The sequence below is a fragment of the Rhinolophus sinicus genome, chromosome 14, assembly GCF_057876585.1.
Source record: "Rhinolophus sinicus isolate RSI-liver-muscle chromosome 14, RSI-T2T, whole genome shotgun sequence".
Taxonomy (NCBI): domain Eukaryota; kingdom Metazoa; phylum Chordata; class Mammalia; order Chiroptera; family Rhinolophidae; genus Rhinolophus; species Rhinolophus sinicus.
The window spans coordinates 45,416,670-45,430,916 of NC_142514.1; the positions used below are offsets into that span (position 1 = coordinate 45,416,670).

The 14,247-nt window shown below is 34.9% G+C and overlaps 1 protein-coding gene across 2 annotated transcripts; it reads left to right on the forward strand.

Moving 5' to 3' along the window:
- Nucleotides 1-508: 508 nt before the first annotated feature.
- Nucleotides 509-12,602, forward strand: USP1 (ubiquitin specific peptidase 1). Of its 2 annotated transcripts, none has more exons than XM_019731345.3 (9): nucleotides 509-650; nucleotides 2,982-3,220; nucleotides 5,008-5,128; nucleotides 5,708-5,812; nucleotides 6,410-6,570; nucleotides 7,684-8,369; nucleotides 9,081-9,251; nucleotides 9,888-10,089; nucleotides 11,112-12,602. In XM_019731345.3, exons 2-9 carry the CDS (start codon nucleotides 3,051-3,053, stop codon nucleotides 11,845-11,847), a joined length of 2,352 nt encoding a protein of 783 aa, XP_019586904.2. In that variant the 5' UTR covers nucleotides 509-650; nucleotides 2,982-3,050; the 3' UTR covers nucleotides 11,848-12,602. The 2 variants fall into 2 exon arrangements, with proteins under 2 accessions (XP_019586904.2, XP_019586914.2); XM_019731355.3 differs by having other exon boundaries at nucleotides 511-650; nucleotides 2,979-3,220.
- Nucleotides 12,603-14,247: the final 1,645 nt, after the last annotated feature.

The window sequence follows — 14,247 nt, forward strand, 5'->3', positions numbered from 1 at the left end:
CAGCCCGCCAGCCAGGCCTCTAGCACCTAGCGCGCGCCCTCAGGAAGGACCCGCGCGAGCTGCCCGTGACAGTGCCTGCGCTGTTTGAAACTGCAGAACCCGTTAGGATCTTGGGGAAACTACCGTTCCAGCTGGTTCCGGAGTCCGTGCGTGCCAGGGGTGCGAGTGGCGGTCGCGAGGTGGCTCTTACCTTTCGTGTCTCTGCACCGTGGAGACTAGAACCGGCATCTTCGAAGGACGCCACCTCCAATCGCGGCGCTGGCGCGGGCGGAGGCTAAAACACGGGGGTCCTGAGACTGAGGAAAACGCGCCAAGTTCCCCTCGGTAGTGGAGTGGGAAAGACCCTAGCGGTTCAGGCGCTTCGGCAGTGGGACTACTTCTTGCGCTTCTCATCCTCCCGGGGCAGGCGCGGGCGAGCGCCGCTCCGGGGATGTAGTTGGTGCCGGCGCACCGCAGGACCGAGCGGCGGCCCCGGTTCCCGCTTTTGAGAGCGAATGGTCACTCCCCCGCGGGGAGGGCGATTCGACCAGCTTTTCCACGGGTCGGAGGCTCCGCGGGCTCGGGGCAACATCTCATCTGTCGCACTTACTCTCATCCCTATTCGACTCGCCGGCGTCACCGCCGCGGACCTTGCTTTGGGCCATGACCAGGTACGGAGGGCCCGGGGAGGAGGGGTCGGTGCCGGCCGCCGAGACAAGTTGGGCCGGCTCCCGAGTGGGGCTGCTCTGGGACACGGCGTCGGCGCCTCGGGGAAGACCCGGGGCTGTACTGGTGCTGCGTTCTCGCAGAGCTGCCGAGCCCTCTGCGCACCGGGCGGGGCGCTCCCTCCTGGCGGCGGCTGGGAGTCGAGAAGGCAGGTGCGGACGGGGCGTAAATAGGCCAACTCCACGGGCGTGGGGGCCCGGGAGCTGTGGTTCGGTCTAGGGGCGCCACCGGCCAGCCTGCCGCTGTGCCCAATGCAGTGTCTGACAGGCACCGACTTCAGCACCATCTAGTCATCTTTCACTTTCTTTTGCGTTCGTAGAGTGCTGCAGGGTAGGGAGAAGAAATGTGTTCACTCACGTTGTCCTGTGTAGGTAATTGCTAAATTTTACCGCACAGTTTAACTTTTAATTTTTCTGTATGTAGAACGAACGCCAGGTGTCTTAAACGTTTGAAGAGGATGTTATCCTTAATTGTTCTGCATTTTTCGTGAAAAATTGTAATTGAGTCGTGTCGTTTTGTAAAGAACTTAAAACTAGTGGGACAGGATTGACGCTGTCATTTATTCACGCTGTCATTTATTAATGTTCGATTCACTGTGTTTTTTGCGAAATTTGATTTAGACTACAGAAGAAACATTTTTTATGTAACAACCCCCAGTTATCAGAAGCAAGACATAGTATAGCTTAATATACGGCATCTGGTAAAATGTTATGTTCTCAGTTTAATCATTACTTTGAGGGAGCCAGGAGGGTTGGTTATTGATTAGGATTGATGGAATCCGTTATTTCAGCTGCTTGATAAGTTTTTCTTCTATTGACTTAAGACCGGTTACTCTGTCTCTTAGATAATCCAGTTTCCATCATTTATTAGAATTGGCTCCCGAGAAAAACCTTTTACAAGAATCATTAATGCTTAGAGATGCCTTACAACTTAACGCAGGCTGGTTCATCATTCATGATAGCATTTTATCAGTAGCATTTAAGTGGCCAGGAGAGTAAATTGAGTTGGAGAGGGAGTGGGGAAATTGGTCAGCTTTCCAGTTATTCCTGAGTTGAGTATCAAAAATGTGGTTTCACTGCTGAGTTCAGTGTTGTGAATTCCCAGATTAGAGGCAACCTAGTGAAATACTTAGTAAGAACAGAATTAGAGTGAATTTTGTTAGTTCATGGTATTACTCTGTATCTATATTTGAAAGGGATTGTTGAACTTTTTGGGTTCTCATAATACTGCAGTCAGATAATTTTCCCCTAGATAGCCTAAAAAAAAAAAAAAAATAGAACTGATGTATAAAATAACTACCATAAATACTGTCTTTTTTTTTTTTTATCCAAAAGTTTTACTTTAAAATTGGGAAGAAAGGTTGCAAATGGTAAACCAAATCACTTTTTTCCTACACAAAACATTGTTTTAAACAATCTAGTTTAAAAGATTTTTGGAAAGTCAGTGTATTGTGGTTTCTAGTGCATAAGAATTTTATATACACAAAGTGTAGCAATTTTTCTTACAGAAGTGCACCACTATCTCAACTTCCATTATTTTATTTTCACTCGTTTTGTTATCCCACCACCAGATCTATGCCTTTTCTTGTATGCAAATTATACTTTAAAGTCTCTTTGAGACTTTATTTCATGTATTGATACAATTAGAAAAGGCCTTAGAAGGAAGACTCACTCATTTCCAGCATCCTTTGATTCCCATTCATCCTTCTGTTTCCCTTCTCCTACTTTATAGAGATGGTAGTTGCTCAGTATTTTCTGAATGAATAAATTATAATAAAAATTAAAGTTTTACTCCTTAATACTTTAGTGTAGGTCTACTAAAATGGGGTATTTGATAATGTAACCCTTAATCTAATAGGCTCAAGTTAGTTCAGTATCTTATTTTATGTTGTGTAAGAAAGTTAAGGACAATGACAAACAATAGAACATTGACTGTCTGTTATTCCCAGGTATTAGGGTTTTTTTGTTTGTTTGTTTTTTTAATTGGGGAATATTGGGGGAACAGTGTGTTTCTCCAGGATGTCAGATCGTTGTTTTTCAATCTAGTTGTGGAGGGCACAGCTCATTGGCCCATTTTGGGAATCGAACTGGCAATCTTGCTGTTAAGAGCTTGTGCTCTAACCAACTGAGCCATCCAGCCGCCCTAGGTTTTCACATATTAAGTTCTAATTAGTATTATTCCTTGGTAAATTTGTTTTCAAAATTGATTTTATTGTCTACAGCTGATAACAAAGGAAACTTTTGAAAACTAATGAAACCTTTTTTTGTGATTAGCAGATATGATTGGTGATTATATCGTCCCTGTGTAAATTAATTCTTGTCAACTCTTTGGGATTTGAAGAGAAAATGCCTGGTGTCATACCTAGTGAAAGTAATGGGCTTTCAAAAGGTAGTCCATCAAAGAAAAACAGACTTTCCTTGAAGTTTTTTCAGAAAAAGGAAACTAAGAGAGCCTTGGATTTCACAGATTCTCAAGAAAATGAAGAAAAAGCTTCTGAATATAGAGGATCTGAAATGTATGTATCTTAAGTATATTTCTGAATTTTTTAAATTCCACATCAATGAAGAAGCAGTCAACTTGGTTTGATACTTCAAGACATTCTGACTTGATAGTCCACAGGGGCAAAAAAACCAAGAAAACACGTTTGTGTAACAAGTCTAACAGTATATAGTAGGAACAGCAAAACTGGTGGTTCCTCTCAGGGATCATCACATCCATGTTAACGCATTCACATTGTGTTCAGCCAATTAGACTAACTTGGAGAAATATTTATTGACTAAAATTGTTTATTAATTTGAACTTGATTGTAGTACAACACATTTTATGTACGGGTGAAGAAATAGGTTCTTTTTTTCTGTTTTTCTTTTTTTTTTTTTTTTGGTTCAGAAGACTTGACAGTTACCTGAGCTATTTAAACTTTGTAGACATACCTAGTATATGAATTATCAAAGCTTTTGGGGCATACAGATTGTATTTCACATAAGCTTAAAAACAAATGCTTTTGATGCAAATCCTTCATTGAATGAAATCAGAACAAAATGTAGTACTTTATTCCACCAGTAGTTGGTCTAGTTGGAGTCTACGCTAGCTTCCTATTCAACAGATAGGCACTCTGCTCAATGGCTAATGTGGATTTGGTTTCATGTGTAATTTCCTAATATTAACCAATAATCATTTTAGGAGATTGTGTGTGAACCTTTTCTTTACCAGCATTCATGCCTATACACACTTTGAGGTGCTATAGTAATAGCAGCTATAAAATAAAGAATTCTGTGATGACCTACTGTTTGTTAAAGTCAGGTACCATGTTTCCCCAAAAATAAGACCTCACCAGACAATCAGCTCTAATACGTCTTTTGGAGCAAAAATTAATATAAAACCCGGTCTTGTTTTACTATAATATAAGACCAGGTCTTATATTAATTTTTGCTCCAAAAGACGCATTAGAGCTGATTGTCCGGCTAGGTCTTATTTTTGGGGAAACACAGTACTAGAATTATAAACTTGGACAATTCCTTTTTAAGTGAGGGACAGCTATATAATTCTGTTCATAGACTCTTTTCTCTTATTAATAGAATCTGACTTGTTAGATAGTGCAGCCTTTCCTAAATATTGTCATAATCGGTTATTCCCAAATTTCTATTGTTAAACTACAGTTGATCCCTGAACAACAGGGTTTTATGTGCTGGTGTTTTTCAGTAAATATCATAAATGTATTTTCTCTTATGATTTTAGTATTTTCTTTCTCTGGGTTTATTGTAAGAATACAGTATAATGCATATAACGTTCAAAGTATTTGTTAATCAACTGTTTTTATTATTGGTAAGGCTTCTGATCAACAGTAGGCTATGAGCAGTTAAGTTTTTGGGGAGTCAAAAGCTATACAGGGATTTTTCAACCATGCGTGGGGGGGGCTGTCAGTACCTCAGCCCTCCCTCTCCCCCCCGCATATTGTTCAAGGGTCAGCTATACTTGATCAAAGTACCATTGGCTGAACAAGTCACCATATCAGTTCCTCAATTTTCTACTCTGTAAAATGGGGTAAATAGCATCTTGATGGTATTATTTTGAGACTTGTTGAATGTAATAATGTTTTTAAAGTGCTTGTAAAATTTTTATTCTGGGAGTACAGCAATTTTTGCACCTGTACAGATTTCTTCTCTTAAAATGTCATCTGAATAAAATCCATATACTTTTCAGATCATTTAACTTTTGGGAAAAGACTAAATCTAGGGAAGTAATATTTCGACTTTATTTCTTTAAGATATATCATTATACCTTTTTTCTCCCCTTTATACTTAGTGATCAAGTTGTTCCTGCAGCACAGTCCTCACCTATGAACTGTGAGAAGAGAGAAAACTTGTTACCATTTGTGGGACTGAACAATCTCGGCAATACTTGTTATCTTAATAGTATACTTCAGGTAAATTGACAATCTTGCTATATAATAAAATTTTAGTAGCAAGGAATGATACAACGTTTCTGAGAATTTCAGATTGGAGGATTTTAATTGTCCATACTATCTTTACCTTTGACTGTAAATAAATCAGAATGGGCTAAAGTAATAATAATGATTCTAAGTTGTGTGTTACAAACTTCCTTTGGGGCAGGATAAAGTGATATATTAAACAAAATTGGGATAGCAAAATTGAGTAGACCTGGGTTAAATGGAAGATGCTGAACCTTTAGTTTTTCTGCCCAATTCCTGGTGCTATGGGGATAAGTATTTTAACCCTTGGAACTGTATCTGTTTTATGTTGTACCCTTATAAACACAAGTCTTAGCAATATCTGCTCAGGTTCAGTACTTTGTTGCCAGTGAGGGAAGACAGTATGCTATGATGATGAAATGGAGAATAATTTTTGACACAAATCTTAATCTCAGAAGTTTAAGTAATGCACATTTGAAAGTGCTCTACAAAAAGCATGATAGTGTTTGAATGACCTTAGGTATATTATTGTTGTTTATTCAGTAAACACTTAGACATTCTCACTTTTTACAGGTATTGTATTTTTGTCCTGGTTTTAAATCTGGAGTGAAGCACTTATTTAATATTATTTCAAGGAAGAAAGAAGCTCTTAAAGATGAAGTCAATCAAAAAGATAAGGTACAAAATAAAAGAATAGGAAATATAAAAAGTAAATTTATGGAAATCCACTTGCTTAGAAATAAAGTAATAGATACACAGGATTTAGGTGGAGGATGACAAAGATTATTTTTCAGTTAACAAACTATAACTGAGAATTGAATTTCTCAGTATCTTACATTATCACAAAGGTAATTATTTTTGATTCTTGCAAGGCAGCTAATTAGCTTATCCCCTTTTACAGTGTCTTCTCCAGTTCTTTAATTTATTGTTTACCAGTAAACATTTTCATTTGTATACCACCATCACAATTTATCATACCCTTGTACCACCTGATAATTGATCTATTGTTTTCCATTTGACTCACTTTAAAAATTTAATATCAAGAAAACTTGAACTTATACATAATTAGAAAAACATTATCATTTATTTAATAGAAAGTAACCAGAAATACTCCTAAAAGTTTTTAAAGTTTATTTTTATACTTCCATAAAATTAGTGCTACAGTGAAGTTAAATTTAGAAAAGCTAGTTTTGTTTAGTGAGACAAAGACAAGGGGCAAGGTACTTAATTTGTTCATAAATAAAAATACTGATTTGTGTGTTTCTTCCTTGACAGGGAAATTGTAAAGAAGATTCTTTGGCAAGTTATGAACTAATATGCAGTTTACAATCCTTGATCATTTCAGTTGAACAGCTTCAGGCTAGTTTTCTCTTAAATCCAGAGAAATATACTGATGAACTGGCTACTCAGCCAAGGCGACTACTTAATACACTCAGGTATAGCCTATAATATAATTTTAGGATTCCAGTTTCATTCCTGATTGCTCTTTGCAGGAGAGTGATACATGAACAAATGGCAGTAGAGGGCAAAGAAAATAGAAACTGCAGATCTATAGTCCTTAATATCCCAGAGGCTGCAAAAACTAGAAATTTTTTCATAAGGTACTAAATTCATTAAATCAAATTTATGAGGTTATTTGTAGTTTTTATTCATGGTTATCTGTAATGTGAATATTCATACATTTTTCTGTAGAAATAGTAATGTGTTTATTTAGGCGATGCTGCCCCCTATCAATTTTTCATATTAAAAAAATACGGCAGTATGTGCCGTATTATCTTTTTTAATATGAAAAATTCTGAATTCCCAAACGCATTTGGTCCTAAGGATTTCAGATTATGAATTATAGGTCTGTATTCAAAATATATTATGCATTAGAACTATAAATTCCAAATACTCTGTTTTTGTTGTATGTGCTTAGAAGAGAACTGTTAACTGGATTAGATTACTCTATAGTATTGTTTTAAAAAAATGAAACTTTATCCTATATATAAAATAGCCGTATCCAAAATGTTACAGGTTAAGGCTTTAAAAATTATCTAATCATTTGGTTAGGAATAAATCCAGGTGTAACACATTGCAATACGTTTGTTAAGAGGCAGTGTAGCATGGTTGTGAAGAGTACGTTTGAATCCTAGCTTTGTATCTTAGCTAGTTTTGTGACCTGAGGCAGGTTACCTTATCTGTAAATAGTGGTGACAGTAGTAAGTAGTACGTACTTCACGGGGTTACTGTGAGAATTGTTGTATGTAATATGATGTAATATAAAAAGCATTTTGAATAAAACCTGGTACATGGTAAACACTACATATTAGCTATTAACATATTTGAACAGTATCATAGTTTTTGTGATAATGAAAATGAGGTAAAATTGTTTTTACTTTTAATTACAAGTTTAGGTAAGTTTCAAATTAGCTAAATAAATGTTTTTAGAGTTTTAAAATAAAGATGATATTCCTATAAAAATGAATTCATTTCTACATAGAAAGGTTTTCTTTTTTGTATTACATCTTCAAAACTAGAATATATGAAATGGAAATTTATATTTATAGGGAACTCAACCCTATGTATGAAGGATATCTACAGCATGATGCACAGGAAGTATTACAGTGTATTTTGGGAAACATTCAAGAAACATGCCAACTCCTAAAAAAAGAAGAAGTAAAAAATGTGGCAGAATTATCTAACAAGGTAGAAGAAAAACCTCATCAGAAAGAGGAAATTAGTAGTATTAACAGCATGGAGATGGACAATATGAGGCATTCTGAAGACTATAAAGAAAAACTCCCAAAAGGAAATGGAAAAAGAAAAAGTGACACTGAATTTGGTAATGTGAAGAAAAAAGTTAAGGTATCCAAGGAACACCAGTCATTTGAAGAGAACCAGAGACAAACCAGATCAAAAAGAAAAGCTACAGGTGATACATTAGAGATGCCTCCTAAAATAATCCCCAAGTACATTTCTGAAAACGAGAGTGCAAGACCCTCACTAAAGAAATCAAGAGTTAAAATAAATTGGTTCAAGTCTGCAGCTAAGCAACCCGGCATTCTTTCTAAATTCTGTAGTTTGGGGAAAATAAACCAAGGACCCAAAGGACAATCTAAAGAAAATGAATATGATCTTGAAGAGGACTCTGGGAAGTGTGAAAATGATAGCACAACTAATGGTTGTGGACTTGAACCTCCAGGGGATAATGTTAAGCCCGTTAATGGTAATGAAGTTAAGCCCATAAACAAAGGTCAGTATAACTTATTCTTAGACATTGATAGGGAGGCGGATTAACAATTATAGAAGTGGAATTTTAGGTACACGTGCAATACAAATCTGGCTCAAGTTTTGTTTAAATAGAAAGAAATACAACACTAAATGTGAACTGGTGTTTCAAGCACTGTGCTTAGGTATATTGGTATGTGTGTCTAAATCTTAAGGTAATGTTAATTTATGGTTTATAAACTAGGAGAGTTCGATACATTTTAATGAAAAGAATAATATTTTACCCCTTTATGTAAGCAGCATTTGATGTAAACTCATGGAAGGTATTGCATTTAGTGAAATGAAATTTTTAAGCAGAACTAAGTAGTTGCACTACTTGTGCTGATGTCTATCTAGTTTCTTCCAGATCTACAAATCTCAGGCAAAATGTGTAGTATTGATATGCTTTTACCAAAAGTGTCATCCTTATTTTGGTGTTATTCTGTAAGGGGGTATGTCTTTGGGAATGGAGTTATAAAGACAGTTGTGACTCCTCTTTTTTAGAGACAATAATTCATATTCAAAACTATCTTTACAGAGAATTTGTTTCATGAATAAGGCACCTCTTAATGCTCATAAGCAAGATGCAATGAAAATCAGCCTTTTATTCATGAAAAGCTTTAAATGGAATGTGGTTATTTAGGCTATACTGAAAAACTTATCTGTACACACTTAAATTTTGCTATTTTTGTTTTAGGCACAGAGCAAATTGGTTTTGAGCTAGTAGAGAAATTATTTCAAGGTCAGCTGGTATTAAGGACTCGTTGCTTAGAATGTGAAAGTTTAACAGAAAGAAGAGAAGATTTTCAAGACATCAGTGTGCCAGTACAAGAAGATGAGCTTTCCAAAGTAGATGAGAGTTCTGAAAGTAAGCAAAATTGGAGTTTTGTAAGAACCATGGAATAGTTTTCTTCAACAAACAGTCTAATAATAGCTTGTATAATTATTGAGAAAAAGCTGGCTTTTAGTGTCTTTGGTACAATAAAATCTGTTTATATAGCTTCATTTGTTAATAGCATTTGGGAAATTTTGGTATCTTTATTTTTATGGGTAGAGTGTAATGAGAAAGTGAAATGCTTTGATAACTTTGAAGTACCAGAATTTCTCAGAGCTACTGAGGATATTTTTTTAACACAATATTTGAGCCACTATTTTGTCTGGTATAAACCACAAAAAGTATGGAAATGTTATGGTAAGTAATCATGAGGCTGGTTTACCTGTTCGGAATTGGAAAGTGGCTATTAAATAGAAACTAAAGTCTGTCTTAGACCAAGTCAGAGACTAGGTTTGTTTTTCCTGTCCCTATCACCTACTTTTTGGCTGACCAAATATAAATATTTGAAAACTACGTATACTGTTGAGGATGAACTTAGAGTTTCTGAAACAAAAAATAGTGTTTATTGGAAGTCAGTTGAAATTGCATGTTAATTTTGAACAAGGAACTTTGTGGAAATTGATATATGAGACATTTTTCATTTGTGAGTGAAAGGATTCTCTTATATAGTTTCTCCAGAGCCAAAAACAGAAATGAAGACCCTGCGATGGGCAATTTCACAATTTGCTTCAGTGGAGAGAATTGTAGGAGAAGATAAATATTTCTGTGAAAATTGCCATCATTATACTGAAGCTGAACGAAGTCTTTTGTTTGACAAAATGCCTGAAGTTATAACCATTCATTTGAAGTGCTTTGCTGCTAGTGGCTTGGAGTGAGTATTATAAATAAATTCTATATGAAGAAAATGAGCAGCTATATAAGGGAAGTTGTGTTCAAAATAGTATATAAACTACTGAAATGAAGTAATTTATAAAGATTGTGTTAGATTTATAAAGATTGCCTTGTTATTAAAAGGTTCCCTGTAAAAATACAAGTTTAAATCCTTTTTATATGAATACATAGCCTGTGATTTTTTTCACACATCTTCTCGTTCCTTATTAGATACAGCTGAATTGATTAAAACAGGGAACAAATTTTGTACACATCAAGATTTTTTTTAAGGGGAGAAAAAGGCAAAATTATTTTAGTTTTAAGGTAAGCCAGGAAATCAAACTAATCTGAGTAATTTGAGAGATTCTTTTATAGTTGAAAAGTTAAATATCTAAAAGCTATTAAAAGATAAGTAAAATTTTGGATAGTCTTGACTTTTTCTTACACGTATACATGTCATTGTAATTTTAGTCCTTTCTATAGTAATAAATTGTTTGAAATTACCATGAGGGCTTCTCAGTAGTTCTCCGCAAACTTTATTGTGCCAGAAGAATGACATACGGTCCTTTCTTTCAGGGGACTACTTCTTGGTTACAATACTATTTTATTTTTGTCCCTAAATCTTGGTAGAGATAGACCACACCTTAAAATGACTTATTAAAATGTAAAGGATTTTGGTTTGAAGTTCAGTGTTTTTTTAAAATCCTGTTTATTTTCTTAACTGCACAAAATTAGGAAAAAGAAAATGGGGGAGAGAATGCCATATAGCCTTCAAAAAACACTTGCATCTTAGCACTTACTGCAGTACTTTTTCTTTGTGTAAACATAAGTATACAAAATATTGGTCTTGCTTTTATTTTGTGTTTATTCATATGAGCACTAAATATTAAAGATTCATTCAAACTTTTCCTTGGTTTCACATTGGGTATAAAACTGAATATATTATATATTCACACACACACATATATACATATATATAAATAAAGTGGAATTGCAGAAAACCTTTTTTTTTTCCTTCCAAAGGTTTGATTGTTATGGTGGTGGACTTTCCAAGATCAACACTCCTTTACTGACACCTCTTAAATTGTCACTAGAAGAATGGAGTACAAAGCCAACCAACGACAGCTATGGATTATTTGCAGTTGTGATGCATAGTGGCATTACAATTAGTAGTGGGCACTACACTGCCTCTGTTAAAGTCACCGACCTCAACAGTTTAGAACTAGATAAGGAAAATTTTGTGGTCGACCAAATGTGTGACATGGGTAAGCCAGAACCACTGAATGAGGAGGAAGCAAGGGGTGTGGTTGAAAATTATGATGATGAAGAAATGTCAATTAGAGTCAATGGAAACACACAGCCAAGTAAAGTTTTGAACAAAAAAACTGTAGAAGCTGTTGGACTTCTTGGAGGACAAAAGAGCAAAGCAGATTATGAGCTATACAACAAAGCGTCTAACCCTGATAAAGTTGCCAGTACAGCATTTGCTGAAAATAGAAATTCGGAGGCTAACAATACTAATGGGACCCATGAATTTGATAGAAACACGGAATCCAATGAGCAAACAGGCATTAACATTAGTGGATTTGAGAACAAAATTTCATACGTAGTGCAAAGCTTAAAGGAGTATGAGGGGAAGTGGTTGCTTTTTGATGATTCTGAAGTAAAAGTTACTGAAGAGAAAGACTTTTTGAATTCTCTTTCCCCGTCTACATCTCCTACATCTACTCCTTATTTGCTGTTTTATAAGAAACTGTAAAATGAGTGTATTTTCCTTGTGTATATAGTAAACAGACCCAGGCAAACATTGGTAAAGTTGATTACATCAAAGATTCTTTAGCTTAGCTTTTGAAGCTATTGGATATTATTGGTCTCTCTAGGTTTTTATATAGTGAAATTTGAATGATTGAAAACCATGTTAATTTTTAGAATTCATTTTCCTTTGTAGAGACTAGTTATGCATTAACTTCTGGGAACAAACTTGTATAGGTTCTTAATTGAATTATTCAAAATGGAAGCATTTAAACACTTGAATTTACACCTATCTTTTGTGTTTGCTTTTTAAAATAAAGTGATTGTATTTGTATCTCCATATTTTGGAGTAATTATCTACATGATGTTTATATATAGGTCCTATGGTTTTTCAGCTAAGAAGCAGAATCTCATTTCAGTACATTTAATTTTATAAGTCATGAAGCCAAATCTTTGATGGGCTGTATTAGAGGCACAAAGTCTGGACTCTGTATGTATTCACAGTGGTGTACATTTTGTGCCTTGAATCACTTTGAAAGTGTCTCAGAAAACATGGAAAGTCCTTCACAACATTTTTGTATGTATTTATGAAGATGATTCTGTACTCTAGTAAATCTTTTTGGGCATGGACTAATTTGTATCTCTTCACAGTAATATTCTGCATGATCTGTATATAGTATTATCAAACTTAGAGGTGTGACCTTAAGTTTTACTTTTTTTAAAAACCAGAAGGTCAATAAAATTTAAAATACTTAAAAACTATACAAATGCTCAATTTTTTTAAAACTTGCATATCTCTACCATAAATAAGCTGGGTTCTCTTAAAGAACAGAATGTGTATAATATATATATACACCTTGTACACACATTCATAGAAGAAATAAACACATAATTACCTTTAATAATAATACTTTCTCACAATTGGAGTAAAGAAATTTTCAAACAGGAGAGTTCAAATTGTGCTTTGTCCATCTAAGTTGTCATACTTAAAAGTTTCCAGTAAGAACTGTTACATTCTAGTTGTTCTTTCAATTAGACATACAACCTTAATGGAATCCAGAACTGGAGAGCTTAAGATGATGCTTTGGGAACACATAAAAACTGTTGAATTTTTACTTAAATACACTACATTAAATTGGTAAATGATCAGTTACTTTATGACTTGCTAAAGGACATTCTTGGTACTAATACTAAAAAAAACTAAAGAATATATAAATGTTACTGGAATAATACTGTTACACCCTTTTCAACAAGAGTGCCTGTCAACTAAATAAATTAGTTACATAGTTAAATAATGTCTTACATTCTTGCATAAGATGGTGTGATATAAAAAGTCACGGTTCTTACCTACATTCAGAATCACTAATGGAACTTTTAAAAAGAAACAGCTCTGAACATTACCCGTAAACTTCTGATGGGATAGTTCTAGGATAGAACCTGGGCCTCTAATACTCAAGGGACAATCAATCTAGTATAGATTCCTGATACGAGAAAGTTTAAAGAAAATTGGAGTACATGGGAAGTTAGCAAGTGTTCAGTATACCAATGTTTAGGAGGAAGCGTCTTCTGAGACAAGTCAGAAAACAATTCGTAAACACATAATTAAGTCATAATTATATCAATGTTTAAAGTCTTGATATTGTCACTGAGATTTGTGTGAAACAATTCAAACTTACATAAATGTAACCTAATGAGAAATGACCTCAGGATTATTTAATATTCTCCCCCTTATGTCTACCTCCACCCCCACCCTAAAGAAGAGAGTATGTTACCTTTTGTTTTAATGAGTTTCCATTCTTAACTTTCTTTCCTTATTGTTCGTCTGGATCCTCTGTCCCCAAATATATTTTTGAGGTTATACTCCTGAGTTAACCCCTGTGGTCCAACATTATAGACACCTCTGAAAAACCTTTTTGTGATTCAGTCTTTGAATTGATGTAGATAAGAGGAATTTGAGATGATATTGCCCGATATAAAGGTTGGCCGGAGAACGTAGATATCAGCCATCACCTTTGCACTCAGGAGAATCAGATGTTTTTGAGATCATGTTTTCAACATCAACTACAGAATGAAGGCACTGTATTAAATTTGATCAGTTCTACGTGATTCATGTAACTGATCAGTAAAAGGGAGAGACTATAAATGATGACTTTCTATAAGATACAATACCACACAAAGAAAAAACATTCAAAAAAATCCAGAAATCATTAATGCGCTTTCTTGGAAAAACTTGCCAAATAATTGTCAAAAAATGTTTGCATTAGTTTCTTATAAAGTTATTTTAAATTCTTAATTTTAATTAAAACAGCTAATTTTACTTATTACATGTAATTTGTAAAATCTATACAAGTTTAAAAAATACAACTTCTCATTCAACGGGTAGATTAAAATCAAAGAGCAGCTGTTA

Coding starts and splice junctions, on each gene's coding strand:
- USP1 (XM_019731345.3), top strand. CDS start 3,051: ATGCCTGGTGTCATACCTAGTGAAAGTAATGGGCTTTCAAAAGGTAGT. Junction 9,252..9,887: donor AGTAGATGAGAGTTCTGAAA/GTAAGCAAAATT, acceptor TCTCTTATATAG/TTTCTCCAGAGCCAAAAACA. Junction 10,090..11,111: donor TTTGCTGCTAGTGGCTTGGA/GTGAGTATTATA, acceptor TTCCTTCCAAAG/GTTTGATTGTTATGGTGGTG.